The sequence below is a fragment of the Lepisosteus platostomus genome, chromosome 17 (genome assembly GCF_059453375.1).
Source record: "Lepisosteus platostomus isolate fLepPlt1 chromosome 17, fLepPlt1.hap1, whole genome shotgun sequence".
NCBI lineage: Eukaryota > Metazoa > Chordata > Actinopteri > Semionotiformes > Lepisosteidae > Lepisosteus > Lepisosteus platostomus.
In genome coordinates, this window is record NC_142627.1 from 6,105,890 (window position 1) to 6,126,914 (window position 21,025).

The following is a 21,025-nucleotide window of genomic DNA, read 5'->3' on the forward strand; positions in this document are numbered from 1 at the left end:
GACATTAAATCTCTTCCCAGATGTCTTTTCATTTAAAAGCATCTAACCAGAAGCAGTTTTATCAAGATACCCAACTTTCCAGAATGCTGGTTTGCTTAACATTGCCATGTCTCTATGTACACTTCTTTCTCCTGCTTTTGTTTCTCATCCTGCTGATGGAGGTTCATGCTGTGTACAGTATCTTACTGTGTCACAGAAACTATGCTCTGTAAACTATGATCATGACATGTTAAGAGTGCTCCTGCAATTAAAAAGAAGAAGACCAAAGCACCTTGTTATTTAATGTATTTAATATATTTACAGTTGTCAAAAATCGCATTGGTTTGATATCATATCCAAGTAATTGAAATACCAGATTAATAATTGTGCTATTCAGCAAACAGTCTCCCAGTTTCATGCAACAAATTATTTCTTTCATAGGTTCTGAATTGGCTCATCAGAATATAATTTCATTAATATAAAGAGGACTAAAGTCATTCAGACAATTTAAAAAATCCCTTGGAAAAGTTGTCCCACTGACATCACAACACTACGGATTATTCTGCCAACAAAGTAACCCCAACTTAGTGAAAAGTAAAGAAAGAATCACTTCTCTAAGGGAGTTGTAAAATTATTGTCTGCAGATTGCAGTACTTTAATACATACTCATACAGTATCGTTTATGATAAATAACTGAATCATTATTTTATTTAGCAAATGCATGCTGAATATAAAATGTCAGTTTGGATGGACAGTTCTATATTGCATCCTTTAAAAATATCCATCCTTTTCAAATTTCGATGTAAAGACTTTCACAAAAAATACAATTTTTGCACTGGCAGCTAAAATCAAGAACACAATTTTGTGAATTTCTCATTTATTTCTGTTCCAGCTGATGACAATATTTAAAAAGGGTGCCATGACTTGAGAAACTCAGACTGTGAGAAAAGGATGTTCTGATAGAAGCCCGGATCAAATCTGAAGCAAATGTGATCAAATCTGCAAATCTGAAAAAAGGAAAATGATAAGCTGAAGGCCACCTCTTATTTAGATGCTCTGTCTAAAGTTTTGTTTTTACTTTACTTTGTTTTTTACTTTTATTTTCTGAGGGACCATGTGCTTCAAAAATATCAGCTGAGTATTTTGTGCTTGAAGTTACACCATTGTTTGTGAAACACTAAAGGAAACCAAAAGGACGTGCCTTTAAGACTGAAAAGGCTGGACGAGAAACTTGGATCAATTTGATACTAACTACTAAAAGGACAGAGTGGCTCTTCAAGATGAGTAACTCCTCTTGTTTGCAAACCTTCTAACAATTCTGAAGTATAAGGAGTTAGTCTAAGCATTCATTGGAAAAAGTAAAAAATATCCACATTGCACTAAATACTGTAGTCAATCACACAAGCTTGAATGTAAAATCAAGTGCCTTTAGCTACCTTTAATTACCTGGTATCACTAAGGTCACAGTATATTTTTCTAACTCTCGGTTAACATTGTAGGACTAACTATATGTTTACAGCATGCCCAGAGGACTATAAGAGCTCAGTAATTATCATTAATGTTGTTTTTCAAAAGAAGAAAAGTTTCTGATATTTATAATTTGTTGCCAGTGTCCATGTTTTTATTTTTGTTGTCTCTTCCTACAGTACCTCTAAATCTGCACATACTGTAGCTGTTCTGAATTATGCCCATCAACACTGTAAACTAAGATGAGATGTTACATAGATGCCCATACATATCTGACTGTTCCACTTGGCAAAACCTCAGAAATAGCAATGAAAATAGATATACTGAGAGGACTATTAAGGCTTCATATTTAGGCAACAATCAGAGTAATGCGTTTGCAATCAATAATGAATTTGTCAGCATTAAGAGTGCAGTCTCCCTAGGTTTGCAGATTGTAAAGAGGTTTATTGAATTTACTCCCTCTGAGCGGTTTGTTTTTGTCAACATGAAACACATTTAAGAGTAGGCAGGGCTGGTGGGAGCAAATAAAGTGCCAACAGGTCAAAGGTCAAAAGCTGCCTGCTCCCATTGTGACACAATGAAGTCAAAAGCTGTATCTGCCAACAGAAGTGTGCCCTAGTGGTTATGTACAGAAGTGCCATGCAAAATGAGCTCACCACTGTTAAGGAACCTCCAGTCACACACACAAGGGATGCCATAACTCCAGATTCAAAGCAACACACTTGCAATCTGAGCAAAGGGCTCTGCCTGCTGAACATCTCTAGAGCCCCGTACTGCAGCCTGGGCAAGGGGCAACACGTACCCGGGTCAGAGAGGGAAAAGCATCATGGAACCGAAACTGGAAAGGGTACCCTGTATCCTGGGCTTCTAACCAGGGACAAACTAGCAGAGCTTCCAGAAGTGGGCTCGCAGCAGCAAGTGACCAAAGGTCCTGTCACTGTTTCCAGCCTCGCTTAACACATCTTCACAGCGTATCATGAAATTACAGGACCAAGGAGAGCAGGTTCATGCGAAAGACTTTCATTTTCATTAGCTTTTCAATTCAAAGCCAAATACAACTAAGAGTCACCTCAATGTGCAATAAATACATCACATTTCACTGGACGTTTTTTTCCATAATCTCTACTTATCTGTTTAGTTACATGCAGACTACACACATTACATTTTGCTTGAATAGATCAGTACTCGTTAATAAACATCATGATTGGGCGTGTTACATGCAGATGACTATCAAGTTGTTCCCATATTTGCATGACAGAGGTCATGTCCAGGCACTGAGGCTTCTTGTAATGATGCTTTTCAGACAGAATCTGCTGGTTAATTGACAGTTGCATTAACAACCACCTCTTCAGAGTTCTGCACTTGACAATGTCTTAATAGAATAACGAGGGGGGTTTATGGAGAGCAAAAAGCTGTGCCTTTGTCATTGAAGTCGGGCCTCTGGCAATACCAAGCCAGTCTTACCCAGCTTTGCAAATACACCAAATTCAACCAGCAACCCATAAGGGAAATTCAGCTTCTTACGTGTGCTTTTGAGTGGCCTGAAATGTAATAGTTCCTTAATAAAACCTACAGGAGACAGATGAGCTGTTTTGTTTAAATTCTGCATTTAAAAGGGGCATCTCATTCCTTGTGGCAATAGAATCTTTCTTTTGAAATACTATGAAAAACAAAAGCAATTTGCAAATTATTATAAGATAATTAATTTGGTTAAAGGTATGTTTTATATCCAGTTTCACACTACAGAGTACTGAAGTCTAAGCCAAAATGGGACTGTTCTCAGCACTTGTTACTGTTTTGTATCAAATGTAACCTCAGCCATGGATATGTTTGTATCATTAAATACTCCAGAAAAAAGCAGCTATGCAGTCACATTCTGCTATAGCCACCAAGCTGTTTCAGAGCACTAAATTGAATACAAAGGCAAAAAACAGAGGTAGATGTTTCTGTTTTTACAATTGTAAATTCTGCTAACGCACCCCACATAGCCCTTAAGAAACAATATCCTTTTGAAAGACAACAAGTGCACCACTTTTTCGAGAAAAGAAACATGCATCACTGAACACTGATCATAATTCATCAGGTTTTCTTGCCTGTATTCTAAAAACGACAATATTCATCATCTCCTTGTTTTAAAGAAATTTTCATGGTCCTGAAGAAAGAAACATGAAAGCCAACCATGAACTAAGGAGCCAGTAAACATTACTCATTGGTTTCTCTAAAGATGTGTTTTAAGTTATACGTGAATCAGCTTTCCTAGCAAGAGGAATGTCATAACACAGCAACAATTCAGACAAGACATTAATTTATTAAAAGTTAATCTTTATAAATATCCTTTTACCATCATGAAGGTATTTACTATATATTTATTTTATAAATAAAAATAAGAAACTTTGCTGAATATGATAGAAGAGTATCAGCAAAAAAAACAATGTAAACCTTGTTTTTTTCCACACAGCTTTCAGACCTCTTCAGCGTTTCGTTACAACAGTGAAATATTTGCATAGGCAAAATAAGATTAGCCCTTATACAGTTATTTCCTGAATTCTTTATATATTTAAAATCTATTTCAGCTGAAAACAATTAAACAAAAATAATCCAGCTACTTTTTGTGAACTCTTAATACGTTTTTTTTTTCCTATGCACATTACGCTTACAGTGTTAGGCTTCAAGTAAATGTCTAAATATCAATTGCACATCAACAACTAAACGTGAAACAAAATAACTGTTATGAGAGGTAGTGGCAAATCCTAATGAGACTTTCCAAGAAGAAACACCATGAATAAGGCTAGTGTTTTTAAAATAAATATAATACATTAGATCTATATGAAACTACTACATTAACAACCTGCTCTGGCCATTTTCAATATCTGGTTACATGGCAGTATTCCTACAAACTTGATGCTGAGCAACATCTGACTACCCATTGGCATTTTTTTTCGTTTTGACTAGTTTCTTTTCCGGATTGTTCTTGAAAAGACGAGTACAAAGAACACGGGTAAAACCAAAATCAAGGCATCTCCCATCACCTTGCCACTTTAAAAGCAGTGATTGCACCAGCAGTACAAAATGCTCAGTACTATAAAACCCCGCAGTGGCGGACTGCTTTTCTGCACAGACATAAAAAAAAGCTGCACTTTACAAACAGTCCTCCCTCTCCCTTCACCTCCATCAGTTTCAAGATTCTTCCTTATCGCATTTGTAGCTGAGTGCATTTCTTAACGAGCAATTGACTTCTAGTGCCATTTTTTCCAATTGGGTGTAGTTTTTGAGCATCCTGTAGCCAATGGGTTGTAATTCCTCAATTAGTCTCAAGTCTTCAGTCCTCACTTTCACCAAAATTGAAGGCGAATAAAAGGATTTTAGTTATTCAGCCGCAGTCTGGTGATTAAGTAAACAGTAATTAAAACAATTCATTTCAAATTTGTCCTAAAATAGCTGACATGAAATATATTAGATATACCACTAGGTGGTAGTATTAAATATTATAATACTACTATAATCCAGTAACCATCTAGCATGCATTTCAAAAGACTGAAGGCTAAGCAGTCTCATGTTTAGAGACCGTCTTCAATGTGGAAAAATGGTACTGCAGAGAAATCTCTCCACGTGTAGGTACAATATTTTACAGAATTAGAAGACATAAAGAGCTTCACGATGACAGCTGTATTAAAACCATCAATCCCATCATTTTCCCGTTATTCTCAGCAGTTCGGGATATAAAACGGAGTGGCTACTTTCTGGAACAAGCAGTATTCACAGCACCGCGAGACCGGCCCTCACCCGTCTCTTCCCCCATGTGCTCTGCCCAGCCGTGAAGATAATTTACTTCCCGCCGTGAACTCCTGGCAGCTACCGCCACACCTGGTCACCGCAGTGCAAAGGGGAAAGAGGAGCACGGCGGCCATTTTGTATCCTTCTGTGGATTATCAAGATAAGATCTTTTTTTTCCAAACAGCACTAGTTTAATGGGTTGAGCAACTCATCAGTCATGCCGAACAAAACACAGTTGTGCAAACCTTTTTTTTTTAAATAGAGAGTTACTCCTATCTGAAACAGCATTCGTTCCATCACTCTGTAGGAGGCAACAGACAGAAGTTGCAGCTGAGAAAGAATAAACTAATAAATCATGTTAAAACTTATTATCATGTAAAAAACAAATGTTTAAAATTTCAATCTCTTTGCGTAATTTGAACCGTGCACAGTTTGTAAACATCTTGTGTAAAATTGATGCATGCTGCTTTGCTACATAGCTACGAATCAGATCAAACCTCTCTGAGGGTTAGGTTGTGGCTCCTTGACAAACCTTTCACGCATTGCTCCTTTTTCGGGTTTCGAAGAATTCAATCCTTGTTTTTGGACAACAGGAGAACCGAGGCCGATGTGAGTAAAAGCCAAACAAAGCTTGCTTCACCCGCGACCGGTCCAGAACCTCAAGGCTTATAGTGGTTCTGCAACAGAACCCACAACCGGGCACTGTCAACCCACAAATCAAAACACCACTGGAAGCCGATTACTTCTTAATTCTCTTAGCCAGTACTATAAAACATTACTACATCCTTGGATGGGTAACTGTTTCAAACCTGGGGCCGAAACTAAGTATCTTTGTTAAATGCGTAAAAATCTTACATAAAACCAGAAACAGTTGTAAATACTCCCTAAAGCTTCAAAAAAGTCACAACATGACTCATAATGCTTACTATTGGTCTAACAAATACAATTATAATATCCCTTCACATAGCTGTGCTTGTGTTTTTATTTTTGTTTCACAAAAATGCCCCTTTGTGACATTTGAGCTATGTGGTTCTCTTTGCTGTTGAAGGTATGATGGGATGTGCCCAGACACTTGAATAAATTCAGCCCTTTCGTTTCCCTATTTGATTATCCTAAAGAAGGAAATTGCTTAGACAGGTTCCCAATGAGGATAGCGTCTGCAGCGTACTGTACCTCCTAAAACAACGAAAGTAAATTCCCTTAACTCACAGGGCCCGCGCAGCAGAGCAGGTGACAGGAGACATTCTCCACAATGCTCTGGACCCGATGGCACTCAGTTCAAAATTCCATATTCTTGTTACATGCAAACTGGATTTAGGAACACACAGTTTTTTTTATTACAGTCAAGCATTAAGACCTTGTTAAAAACAGTGAAAAAATCCAAATAAAAAATGTTTTGTCTGCGTTCACAGTTGTGAAGCGTGAGTGTGAAAAGGCTTTGAAAGTACAGTACAATGACTAAGGGTACACATTCTGGTGTTTGTTTTGTTTCACAGTTGCCTGAGGAGTTTCTTTTTGCTGCAGTTCACCAGGAGCTGAGCTTGGGTGGGGGTGTTTTTTAATTGCTTTGCATTTCTTTAAAAGTTAATAGCAAACCCTCGGTGCCACACATTTGAAGAGTCAGATTTCTGCAGAGGAGCCTCTTGCACTCTCAACGAGAGATTTGTAAAATGCAGAGTTGAGAAACCTTGGGAAAGAGTCTCTGTGCATCAGAGTGTAAATCTGAAGCTGGGCCTCATTGTACATGTCGCAGTTTGGCTCCAATAGGTTCCTGTTGATCCCTTCTCGAACTCTGGAATCAAGGCTGACCTAAAAACAAAAGATCAACTTCACTTTAGCCAGAAGTTACAGTATATCACCCTGTAACAGCCCACTGAAGCTCAGCAGGTGTGAGCCTGGTCAGTACCTGGATGGGAGACCTCCTGAGAAATCTAAGGTGTTAGTGGGACCAGTAGGGGGCGCTCACCCTGTGGTCTGTGTGGGTCTTATTGCTCCAGTACAGTGACAGGGACACTCTAATGTAAAAAAAAGGTGCCGTCATTTGGTTGAGATTTAAAACCAAGGTCCTGACTCTCTGTGGTCATTAAAAACCCCAGGGTGTTTCTCGAAAAGAGTAGGGGTGTTACTCTGGTGTCCTGGCCAAATTTCCCATTGGACTTTACCAGTCATGGCCTCCCAATAATCCCCATCTCTGAACTGGCTTCATCACTCTGCTCTCCTCCCCACTGAGAGCTGGTGTGTGGTGAGCGTTCTGGCGCACTATGGCTGCCGTCGCGTCATCCAGGTGGGGCTGCACACTGGTGGTGGTGGAGGGGATCCCCATTACCTGTAAAGTGCTCTGAGTGGAGTGTCCAGAAAATGCCCCATATAAGTTTAAGTATTATTACTTTCAAATCTGACCTGCTTGACTTGCTACTACAGTTGACCTCAATGTATCCCACTCTTTAAAGGTGAATTGTACAGAGGCAGATTTCTTGTAGCAATGTCTGTCTCCGGAATCATCAAATTTAAATGGTTGCTTGTGAAAATACAGACAACGTAGGTTAATGAAGGTCACTTGCTTACAACACAAGTCCAATGTACTGCGTGCAGATTCATCAAAACACAATCTGCCTTTACTTTTACCAAAATCAACATCAGCTGGAAAGCACACATCACATGCTGTCTTATTCAGCCTTCTGCTCATTAGGTCATTACTGTAATTCCACTCACTTATTAGAAAAGTCACCATCTATCTGTTAAACATACTGTAGGTTCTGGTCAGTAATCTAAAAGTAGCAGCCCAATCACTTAATTATTACAGAGAGTACTGCACAGTACTTGTCCCTATACTATACAGGTATGTTTGATCTGAAATCTATTTGAGATGCATGACAATGATGGTAAATTCAATGACTTCCTTGCATCCGTAAGAGGTATGTTATGAAAGTCTTCCATCTCCAGTTATTTCACTCATTCCTCTACTGAAGGCTGGTTTGGTACAGATATCTATAACCACCTTTCCTGTGTATAAGCATCAGTGAAGATGGATCAAAAGGTCACCCACTACAGAGTGGGCAACTTTATGGTTGGACACTGAGAAACGAAGTCTTAGGTTACTTCAGATCTTACCTCTTTAGGGGAAAGAATGGAGACATAGTCTTCATAAATTATCCTGGCCTTTTCATCTACTGCTTTCGTGTTCTTTTCGTGTTTCAGGTCTTCACAAGCAAGCCAGAACAACAAGTTCTCTTCACTGTACTCAGAACGCAGAAACTGTCTGAAGAGATTCCTTCCTGATGGGGAATACATCATTCTCTCAAAGCTACGGGACCAAGACAAGATCTCCTCCAGGGTGGGCTCTAATCTGAAAACAGACACGAAAAACAAACATAACTTTCTTACTGTATGTCTTCTGGGAGATTTTTTTATTTTTCTTCTAGCTTTTAATTTCTTTCAATGGGCTTCACACGTCTGAGCATAAAAGCATAATTTTCAAAGCACAGCAGAGAAAGAACAAAGATCTGAAGTTATTTATGTTTAAGCTTTGCTTCCTCTCTCTTTTTTACTGGGCAGGTGTATTAAATCTTCAACTGCTTTCAAAGTTTGAGCCACATTGGACAGCTGTACTACAGTACATACACAACACCGAAACACTATGTTGAATGTGACACATTATATTATTTGCTGCTAGAAACCAACTGAGGTGCAGTAGATGGGCTCATTTCTTACTGTTGAAAATCCACCTTTAAGATCCAGTTAAATATTATGTTGTTTTAAATATCCACAAGCATTCCATATCTGAAGGCCATTCCTGCAATCTAGCACATGCTCTTTATTAATATGTCCAGAGCTGAGAAAATCTGGTGAGACTTTTTGCTACATGCATACAGTCACAGACATCGGCCACACATAATGACTTATAGGCTTTAACCCTTCTTTGATTTTTTTAAAGTAGATATTTTTAAAGGTTTGACTGCTAGTCATTCTAAAATAAAGGCAGTCTTTTAGTTATAGCTGTAATACTGAACTTTCCTTTGGTTGGTATAATTTGCATAGTTAACTGCACCCTCGATCCCATGTGCCGGCTGTCGTTGTTATCAGGTCAGGGAGACGCACTCTGCAGTCTGTTCCAAGGTGTGGCTTTACTATCTGTGTCACAGCAAAAAAGGCACTGCAGCACCACAAGGGGGGAAAGGGCCTATTGTACAGTACATACATAACTAGAGGCTGATAATATTCTGTAGGCATAGGAGAGTAAACTGCTAAGTTACTCTAACAGGGCAGCGAAGACTGATGAGACATTCCAAACACAGCATTGTCACAGGCTGCACCTGCGGACCCTGGGGACACCCAAGTCCTATAAAAGACACGCAGAGTAGAAAGGGAGCTGTCTACTCAGACCCTCACGAGTCTTCTAGACGGTTACACACAACGCCTCAGGGTGAGATCAAGTACAACTGGGCAAGAGTCAGTTTGCCTCCAATGGCATCAGTACATTGCGAGATACAGTAAAAGGATCTGGAAGCTGCACTGATGATATGGCCCACTGGCATTGAGTCAAGGTGTTTGAAATATCTGAGACACCTTATTATGCAAGTAACAGGCTAAACAGCAAGGTAGGCATTTTAATATTGTCTCAATGTAGTCTTTAACATGCTGGAGATAGCACACTGTAGCTCTCACAGCACCTAAAAGCTTCTCTTAAACCTATGGGGCATTCCTAAATTAGATTTGCATGAGTAAAACACTCTAAAAACCTTTGTGTGTGTGAACAGCTGTCTCGTGTGACTTTTTTTTATTTTAGAATAAACAATCCAAACAACCTTATGCTCTAATTGGCTAATACAGCACAGGGAAACTTTGCAATTGCCAAAGAAAAAAAAAATCGCTCATTGACACACCGATTCTAACGCTAAAGGCAAGATGATCTTTTTTCATTAGAAAAAAGAATCTCGGGTTTTTTATTTCAGATATATCACTTGCTTGTGACAGAGTAACACTATCAATTCCAACAACGACGAATCTCAAAGTCATGAAAAGAAACCAGCATAAGCAGGAACCACAATCGTGGGCCCAAATTATCGGGTAGCCTCAACAAACTAGGAAGAGCATAAATCATTCTTTTAAAATCTATTGTAGGCAATAAGCTATGAGTTAAAATGGGAGTTGTTGTTAACGAAAGGGGGCCTTTATGCTCATGTAGCCTGTTTAGTAGTAGCGGGTCCTGTCAGAGTAGGCAAAGCTCTGTAAAGATCAAGCAGGCTTCGTGCACTTCAGTGGAGGATCCTTAAGGGGAATTGGAGTTTGTGATGGGCTCTTTAGCTCGGAGGCAGCTGGATCTGACCACTCAGAGTTCGCCACACACTTCTTGTCACGAAAGCGTTCTTTCCGGACCCTATGCAGACGACACAATCCGGCGATGAGTGAGGAAAACACGGGGGAAAAAGCATGCAGGGGTCGGGAATGAAAACAGGGGGCGTGTCCATAGTGCACAGGTGTTCAGGGGGGTGAGTCCGGGGCAAACAATCCAAAACAGAGTCCAAAGGGAAATCCAAGAGGGAGGCAAAAGGTCCGAATCCAGGCGGTCCATCCGAGACGAGGACAAACAGGATTAAAAACCAGAGCGGGATTCAGTGGAGGGTTGGGGGGAAAAAGGGGGAACGGGACCAGACACTCAGATCCTGGACTCGCTTGGTACAGGAACAAGTGCAGAGCTGAACAGAGTGGGCATCTGGCTTTTAAGGGGGGCTGGAACAGGGGGCAGGTGCACAAAATCAAGTCCGAAGTGAAAGAGCCGGAGCGCCCTTCAGGGGGAGGGACTACAATCGTGACACTTCTGTAACTGCACCAGGACCAATGGGTTCATGTCATTGCCAAAGACAGCAAAGTGCCACAAATCCTGCCAGGTCACATTCCAGTCTGACACAGAGAAAGGGAACACAGAGCTTGTCTTTGTGTCTCTTAGGCTGGTGGTCTGGTGGCGGTTTGTCAGTGATCAATCTGGTTAATTAGCCCTTGAGAAATAGCGGGACGTGAGTGCTGGGTAATTGGAAATTAAAAGCAAGAAATTGAGGATCAGGCTAAACACTGGCCCTTGACTGTCCAGAGTGTTAAAGAAATGTGGGATTTGTTATATGCAGAAATGCACAGTATGCTAAAGTGGAGATCAAACATTAGTTAGCCTGTGCAAAGATGATAAAAAATCAGTTTATATATATATAATCTATTATTTGGAAAACTTGAGCGCAGCATGTTACAGCCCTGCTCCTGGAATCACAAACCCATGGGCCACTTTGAGCAGTAGAATACACAAAGAAACAGGAATACAGCTGTATAACCGGGGACAAATGTAAGCTGCTTAACATAAAATGAATAAATCAATAATAAGGACCATCAGAAACATTTTACTTACTGTTCTTCCGCAGCTTCAATACTTTCCATTTTCGTACAGGTTTGCCTCTCGCGCCCTTCCATCAGGTCTTCATTCCTGACACATCCAAGAACAAAATCCCCCCAAAAACGTTAAGAGCTTCCCTTGGACCTTAAAAGTTGCAGTACCGCCCTTTGTTGTCTTTCACAAAATATTGTATCCGGTATGTTTCAATAACCCATTACAAGACAACAGAGGCAATGAGTTAACTGTCCCCAGTCCTGGTCTTAAAGGGCACTACCTGCAGGATTTCTCAGTCTGTGAATCATCGACAGCTGAATTAAACCTTCATTGTCCCACTCTATCCCTCCTCCACAGGTCTGACATTGAAATTTAATTAACAACCGATGCCCGCGCTCGTGAAATTTGACAAGAACAATCAGACTGCATGGGCTGCAGACAGGAACTGGGCCCCAGCACTGACCACTACAGTGGCCAACACAGCCGGGAAAACTGTTGTTTCCTTTGCCTTTCTGATGCTGACCCCAGGGAGACAAGTAACAGCAGCTAGGGGCAAGTACTGCATATCCAGTCGAAAAGTACAAAGACAAGGAAATATTGTAAAGGCATCTATGAAAAACACTTGCCTTCAGGGTCTCTAATGTTAGTTACAATATCGGAAATGCAAAGTTAGGTCCCACAAATGTGCCTCTGTTGATATTACACTGTTTTCAATGCCTGTTTATCAGATCTAGCAACCAAAAAAGTGTTCTAAGTAAGTGGTCATAGCCAATCATGAATCTGCTAGCCACACCTGCTGAAAAGTGCTCTAAATAGTGAGGAAGAATTTTAGCAATTACCTTTTTTAAAGTGTATAAGATAGTGACAAGTTGGCTTTGAAAAATGCTTTTTACCCAGCAACAGTATGAAAGAACAATTGTAAGCAGATTATTTTTTTTATATTAATGGTACAACAGCAGAATGTCTAGCTCATTTCACACCTTTTATTTATATACTTCCTTTTGTCTGTATGCAAGGTAGAACTGCTTCTTAAGAAGAACGTGGTCAATTACAAAGAAATATTTGTAGAGAGAAAAACAACTAATATGGAAACTTAGAATGAGCTTTCCTGTGTGAATTTGCTGTATAAAACTCATTGCATTTATCATCTCGGTGGAGAGGTTACTCACAGATCTGTATGAGAGGCTGCTCTCAGGTCTACATGCTTATATCCTCCCCATGCGCATGTATAAAGGGACTCTGCTTGATCACACCTAACCTGAGTGAAGACTTTTCTTCGACAACAGACAACATGTACTAATCACTAAACATTCAGTATGTTTTACCCTCCGCTGGGAGCTAATGCAATGTGCACAGGACAGGAGTTACAATAGGTGCTGATGCTAAGTAGGTTTATTTAGCACTCGAGGAGCAGAGTTTTGAAGCCTGTTGAGCACTTTAGAAGATTTCCCAGTAAGGGTTACATGACGCACACACCTACTGTAAACCCTGTACAGCTGCGTGTCTTTATTTTACACACATAAATGAGACTATATGAGACAGGCAGGATGTCAAGACATGGTCACACTGATGATTTCCAAACAGCACAACTTCTCACAGCTATCTCAATTCAACCAAGCTGTAATCTCATATCTCATCGAGCATATTTCAGTTAAGTTTTGACATGTAATTTTACAGCATACATTTCTTCCCAACTCTACATCTTTCCATTTAATAATTCCCCCATCACAATTTTTATGCAAATATTGCTTTTCTTTAAGGATTTCTAAATTTGGTTTTCTTCTTTTAAAAATAATTTTGAACCTGCAATCATTAAAACTTTGCACTCCTCTTAAAATAATAACCATTCAACATCTTTGTGTTCTAGTCAAATAGGTTTTTGAATCTTGTCACAGACCAGAAGGACAATTGCACATTACTGCACCCAAAAAGATTGACTTGTTGCAGTGCAAAATGACCTAGTTACTATACTAAGAAAGGCTCAGTAAACACATTCAATCCCAGTGAAACAAGAGATGGACTCAACGAAGTGTGACAAGATTGTACTGTTACAAATCGGGTTCTGCTTTTACAAATTGCGTTCAGGAGAAGGAAAATACGAAGGCAAATAACATAGCAGACTAGTTTAAATTACTAAATGTCATTTTTGTCAGCTCTAAAGAAATGTATCCACTTCCTAGTCCCCGGGGTGACCCTATATAGAAATCACTCCTTTTGCTCTTCTCTGAACTCTTTCCAAGGCTATCCCTGATGTCCTTTTTGTGCTGTGGTGACCAAATCCAAACACAGTTTCCTAAGTGAGGCCTTTGTGTGAGCAATTTATAAAACTTCAACACAACTTCCTTGGATTTAAACACCACATGTTTTATTCAACACCAGGCCATTCTTTTTTACTTTTTTATTGCTTCCCCACATTGTCCTGATGAGGACATAGAAGAATCTCCATAAACGCCTTTATCATCCTGCAACTCACAGCTGGCAGCCCTCTGAAGCTCAGCAGGTGTGAGCCTGGTCAGTACCTGGATGGGAGACTCCTGGGAAAGCTGAGGCTGCTGCTGGAAGTCGTTTAGTGGGCCCAGTAGGGGGGCGTGCACCCTGCGGTCTGTGTGGGTCCCAATGCCCCAGTATAGTGACGGGGACACTACACTAAGAAAGCACCATCCTTCAAATGGGACGTAAAACCGAGGTCCTGACTCTCTGTGGTCATTAAAAATCCCAGGGTGTTTCTTGAAAAGAGTAGGGGTGTAACCCTGGCATCCTGGCCATATTTCCCCCTGGCCTTTACCAATCACGGCCTCCTAATAATCCCCTGATGATTGTGGTGAGTGTACTGGTGCACTATGGCTGCCATCATATTACCCAGGTAGGGCTGCACATTGGTGGTAGTGGAGGGGATCCCCGTTACCTGTATAGAGCTTTGAGTGGAGTGTCCAGAAAAGTGTAAGAATACTATTATCCCTTTTGTGTGGAACTTCCTGTAGCTCAGAATCACCCTGCAATAAGAGTATCGTACGTTCCTGCTTCCTGCTTGGATAACATCCCGTTGAGAGGAAAGTGCTGTAATTCCCTTGCTGATTTTTCTGTGCGCCTCTCCCCCTATTCTACACCACAGATCACCAAATCTATCAGCTGTAGTTTGTGAGCTACTGTAGATCAGACAGTAAATCATTGGTACAGATCAGGAGTTTTATTGTGGTGACTGCTGAAAGCAGCAAAAGGTCGTGTGGATCAAATAAATATTTCTCTAAAAATGTGAAGTTGTTTTATCCTTGCTTTCTTAAATGTAGATTACAGTTTAAACACCCCATTTACCTTGAACTTTCCCTTCATCGTGGCTTCTTAACACTGACACTACCTATACTTTGCCGCAATTATACTTCAAAATACATTTTGATCAATTCAGAGGCCGTGGGAGAGGATACTATATGTGGATTATTTAACCAGTTGGATTGATTTACAGAGCAAACCTACAAACCTTTACCAAACGTTCTTGAAAACAGGGCAGAGAGGGCTGACACTATTTCGCATCAACAAGTTTCCTCTCGACATCTCTCCTTCTTAATGGGAATTTCTTTTCCCAAAAGCATTTTCCCCAATTTACATCATACAGTACGGCTTCCTTTGCTTAATGCAAATGGATCAAAGAGTTTATCAGACCATGTAGACAGCCACATGCAAATGCCAGCAAGGGTTCTCTCGGTGATTTGCATTTGTCTTTAAACATTTTCATAAGGTGACACTGTGAGCAGAATCAGAATGCTGAGGAATAAATAAATGAATGAAAAAAGAATACAAAACACAAAATATTCTCATATTCTAGACACAGACTAAAAGCACAATACTCGCCGCCCAGTATTGTGTTATTGGCTCTTATGTTGATTGAATAAGTTATCTTGTAAAACTGTTTATTAGTTAAACTGTTAATTTGTGCTGTTTGATTAATTTTATTAGAAATTCACAGTCTGCTTGTCAGGATAGGCTCCAGCTCCCCTGCTAGGCTGAACTGGAAGAAGTGGTTAAAAAATGGATGGATGTAATACAGGTCTGGATCTTTGTTTTTTGCATTTACCATAGATTTTGTAATCTGTCCATTACCAGACAAATGCTCACTCCTGGTGAAGCACATGAGAGCCGGGCTCTATCACGGAGCATGGAGTACAGAGGACCACACCTGCCCACCACCGGCCACACAGGCACACACACAGGGAGAACTTGAACTTCGAGATAGCAATCAGCCGAGCCAGAGTATCTCTGACAAGTGGAAGGAAACCCATGAGGATGCAGAGAGAAGATGCAGACTCCATACAGAAGCAGCTCTGGTCTGCAAACAAAACCAAGGATTCAAGCAGTGTGGCTGCAGTGCCAACCAATATGACACCATCTTGCCCAATATTTACGATACATTATTGTCAAGTAAACATGGAACATTCTGCATTTTCCAGAAGAACTGAAATGCAATAGGAAGCAAACAGTGTTTTTTACGGTACTAAGAACATTACGAACAAGAGAGGCCACTTGGCCCATTTAGCCTGTATGGTAGTTAGTACCAACCTACAGTAATGACCCATCACAAATCAGTTGTTTTCAAAGAGGGGCAACAGAAAACAATGGTAAGATCGACAAATTAAATACTTTTGTTTCATTCAACAAATGTATTTGTTGCAGGAATATGTTTTACTGAGAGATAAGCTAAGGGCGGCGCAGGTGGACACTCCCCTGGTGTCCTGGATTATAGACTATCTGACCTGCAGGCCACAGTATGTACGGCTACAGAGCTGTGTGTCCGAACAGGTTGTTAGCAGTACTGGGGCTCCACAGGGGACTGTCCTTGCTCCATTCCTGTTCACCTTTTACACCTCTGACTTCAGGTACAACTCTGAGACATGTCATCTGCAGAAGTTTTCGGATGACTCTGCAATTGTGGGGTGTGTTAGAGAGGGGAGGGAGGAGGAAGATAGGAGCTCGATTACCAACTTTGTGGAGTGGTGTCTTCTTAACTATCTCCAGCTTAACACCAGCAAGACCAAAGAAATGATCGTGGACTTTCGAAGGAATAAGTCCCCGCTGAACCCTGATTCCATCCAGGGTGAGGACATAGAGGGCGTACATTCCTACAAGTACTTAGGGGTACACCTGGATGATAAGCTGGAGTGGTCTGGTAACACTGACGCCCTGTACAAGAAAGGTCAGGGCCAACTCTATTTTCTTAGGAGACTCAGGTCCTTTGGTGTGTGTGGAACACTGCTACACATTTTTTATGAATCAGTGGTGGCAGCGGCCATCTTCTACGCTGTTGTGTGCTGGGGCAGCAGCATCATGACAAAAGATGCAAATAGGCTCAAGAAACTCATCAAGAAGGCTGGCACTGTGCTGGTGATGAGCCTTGACCCCATGGAGGTGGTGGCTGAGAGGAGAATGTTGACCAAGCTCACAGCCATCATGAACAACACCTCTCATCCGCTTCATGGGACTGTTACTGGGCAGCGGAGCACTTTTAGCAACAGAGTGCTCCAGCTACGGTGTTCAAGGGAACATTTCCGCAGGTCTTTCCTCCCGGGCTGTCAGGGTGTATAACGCTGCCCTTGGCTAGGACTGTTAGCCCTTCATTTGCTCGTCTATGGACAGCATGTTTGCTCCATTGTACTTTTTGGACAATCAGTCTGTATAAACCTATGCACATTTTGCACATATTTTATTGTTTTTACAGTGACCATGATCATCACATTTTGCACACACCTATGTATTTATTTTTTATTTATTTATTTATTTTTATTTTTTGTCTTTTGTTTTATAACTATTCTGATGTCTGTTTTTGCTTGTCTTGGGCTGGACTGCTGTAACACATCAATTTCCCTACGGGATTAATAAAGTATTATCTATCTAGCTCAAAAGCAAAACAATTTTGTGAATATTAAACACATTTTATTGCCACTGTGCAAACGTCTCTGGGATCAAAAGGTGTAGATAAAGAGTCCGAGGACACTGTCGCTGTAGGATTCTGACCTCCAAAAGCCAGATGTTGAACATGACATTTTCATCTGTCTCCAAATGGACGATGAATTACTTTGTCCCACATCCTGGTGAAGGTGCCAATCAGCTCCCCAGAGGCGCAACCAAGAAACGGTTGTTTCTGCCAGGGCCAGAGACAGTCCTGCATGTCAGACCACTTCCTGAAAAGCTAAAGCCTCTTTGTGTCTCCTTGGGAAAGATGTGTCACGTGGGCTGAGTGCACCAACATCAGTTTTCACTTCCAAGGCATCTGAGCAAATGTGAAAGTGTAAGGCAGCTCTTGGACACCGAAAATGTGTCTTCCTGTCCCTAGACAGGAGTTTCCACCTGCAGGCCATAGTAAGAGTAAGAGATGCTCAATTCTCACAGAGTCTGAAGAAACTTCTTGTGGACCACAAGACTGCAGGGCCAAAAAGTCCAACTGATTCCAGAGGGCACGACCAAAATAACACCTTTTCCTCTGACTCTTTATCGACACTTTTTGATTCTAGAGACGTTTGCACAGTGGCAATAAAATGTGTTTAAAATTCACAAAATTGTTTTGCTTTTGAGCTCCCAACCCAAAGCATATTATCCTGAGAAGGACAGATTCGTTTCTGTCATGCAGTCAGACAACGCTCACACATATGCAGAGGCTCAGAGTACAGAACCTACAGGACACCCAAGACAGCAGCATCCAGGATCAGAGCGCCACCACATGTCTTGAGCTGTTGCATACTAGTCCTGCAGGTGCTCCTGCTAGATGTGCCCGAGGATGAAAGGGTCATGGCAGCCACCAGAGATACTCTCAGTTTCTGCAAGGATTTGTGCCACAAAGTCGTAAGGCTTCTGGACGCCCCTTGGTCTTTGGGCAAGTCAGAATCTTGTCTATATCTGATGCAATGACCTTGCCTAGCAATGACAGGCCTGGCCATGCTAGTGTTCATGCTCTCAGAACAGCCAGGCAGACCTGGTGCTGACGCAGTAAAGAAGGGACCTATCAGGATAGCGTGATGTTAGTGGATCCAAGGGGTCTCAGTCTCTGGGTACACTTACTCTTTGGTGTTCATTCTACCTTGTCCAAAAGCTCCAAACTACCCGAATGGATTTAAGTGTGCCAGGTAATCACAAGGATACCCCCCCAGTCCGAATAATAACATGCACTTAAAAAAACACAACTTGTTTAAAACACTGATTCAAATAACATGATGTTAAAATAAAGATGACATTTTTCTTTGGTTTTGCTTGTTTAGCAAATTACTCAACATGAATAATCAGGGATCTGTAAGTCATGCTGGCTAGCTGTGATGTTTGTGTTGCTGCTGGTTTTCACATTATCTGTTTCTGCTTCTACACCATATGGCATAAACTGTCCTCAGTCCAAGAACCCCAGTTCAGTCTGACTAAGGCCTGCAGGAAAGTGAATGGGATGACATACCAGGGGCATCTGCAGCAACCACACCAGCACAGACAGCAGGTGCGAGGTCTCTGCTGGTCAGGTGCCTGAGGAGGGCCTTCGCTGTGCGGATGCTGCCTTTTCCTCATTTCAACTCCTGTGGGGCTTCTAACCTGTAAAAACAGAAAGTAGGAAAGAACAGACACGTTAAAAGATGCACAGCCATCCATCATTCAGTGTAACCTCATTCTACAGACAGTCCCATCCTTCTGGAGCCTAACCCACAGGATGCAAAGTCTCAGCCCCACCCACCTGAACACAGAGAGAACACGCAGGCTCCACACAGAATGGTCACCAGATCAGAATCAAATCCAGGACATGAGAGCTATGAGCAAGCAGCACATCAGCCCTAAAAAATAAACACCTACACATCTATTCCGATTCAGAATTTGTTTGCAGTGTGAGGGAATCTTTTGAAGAACCAGCAGGGACTGTTGTACATTGTTTGGAGAAATGACAGAAATGTATACTCCTTTTCATTAATTCAATTTATTTTTATATAGCGCCTTTCACAACAAGGTTGCCCCAAGGTACTTAATTGATTATACATTTTGTCAATACAGAACAGAAGACCAGAAGACAACGGGGAGAGATCACAGATAAAAATTTGAGAATGAATTATAATTGCCCCTGAACAATGGATACCAATGACTATATTAGCATAATTCTTCACTTTAGAGTTCTACTGACAATAGTCCACTTTTAATTTAATGTTCACATTAGTAGGCCTAACCTCCTTTAATACCCTTAGTATTGTTTGGAACAAGTAAGAATGTAGGTTATGTTTCTTGTTTCCTGGTGCTTATTATGCATATACAGTATAAACGTGTAACAGCTGCTGCTTATGTGTAAGCCTCCACACAGTTCCTGCATATGGAAAGAGTATAATAAAGCTCTTTGAGAAAATCACAGATCGCATACAGTACATTTGCTGGACAAAACAAGAAAGAGTATAATTTTGTGCAATAAGAAAAAAGCAGTCATCTATCTGGACTGAAGCGAAGTTTATTGTTAGCTACAACCCTGTGAGAATCCCACGTAAAGGACTAAAAAAATGAAAAAAATGTTTTCAGATCTATGAAGACTAAGAGGCAGTAGAAGATAATTCAGACGAAATAACTACCACCGCAGTAGTACTCGCCCTTAAGTAGAGAGCAGCCTGCACATGTCACGATTAACAAAATTCTCCCCTTCTGAATAAGCAGTTCGGGTTTCACGTTCATCTTCATGGTAAGAATGAGCTGTAAGGATGTGTGAAGCTCTATATTAAAAATATCATGTCTTTTAACCCATAAACACAATGTCATACTGTATTTCTATAGCGGTACGTGGTTTATAAACATTCGTATTTAATCATTTATATGAATATTACATGTTAATATCCAAACACATTCATCTGCCTGGAGAACTACAGGTTGAGTAGTATCAGTGACGAGAGACAGTGATCTGGAACTAAGTGTTCTATACAAATCACATCTGCTCTGGTCTCCCACAACAGATCACACAGCCCAGCGCAGGAATATCCATCAGGGAATGTCTTCATCTGAAGGATAAATCATGCTGGAATTGCTACTGTTTTCAAAACCGCCGGCTGAATTTGCAATATGAAGCTCACCTTACCTCTCCAAACCTCCGCACACATCCTCCTGAATTAACCACTAACCTTCTTCTTCTTTTCACACAGCACAGACTTCATGCAGCCTACTGTATCTGAGTGTCCAGAATGTCTTTACAGCAAAGTCGTTGCTTTTGAGGAACTGATTAGTAAACTGTCTGACGTTTACGTCTTTTCAGTCATCTGTTTCCTTTGCATATATAAGATAAAGACACAATAAAATCAAAAGAGAAGAGAATTCTCTTTCAGGAATGGCATGGACAGGCTCTCTTTCAACAGCACAGATGTTCCCAAACCAGACACGGTTCTGTTAGCCTCATTCTACACAAGTATCTTATCCATCTGTAATGGTTGGTTAGCCATTTTTATGGAA

The 21,025-nt window shown here is 40.9% G+C and overlaps 1 protein-coding gene across 4 annotated transcripts in view; it reads right to left on the reverse strand.

The window, feature by feature from the left end:
- Positions 1-272: 272 nt before the first annotated feature.
- Positions 273-21,025, reverse strand: part of rgs17 (regulator of G protein signaling 17) — a 36,823-nt gene continuing 16,070 nt past the window's right edge. For 3 of the 4 annotated variants that reach the window (XM_088609792.1, XM_088609791.1, XM_088609790.1), the window contains 4 exons: positions 19,020-19,150; positions 11,615-11,689; positions 8,332-8,566; positions 273-7,029 (listed from right to left, as the gene is read on the reverse strand). In XM_088609792.1, the coding sequence (XP_088465918.1) occupies positions 6,841-7,029; positions 8,332-8,566; positions 11,615-11,689; positions 19,020-19,126 (606 nt within the window). In that variant the 5' untranslated portion in view covers positions 19,127-19,150 and the 3' untranslated portion in view covers positions 273-6,840. Of the gene's footprint in view, positions 7,030-8,331; positions 8,567-11,614; positions 11,690-19,019; positions 19,151-20,657; positions 20,758-21,025 lie in introns of those variants that run through there. The other variant, XM_088609793.1, reaches the window with a different exon arrangement.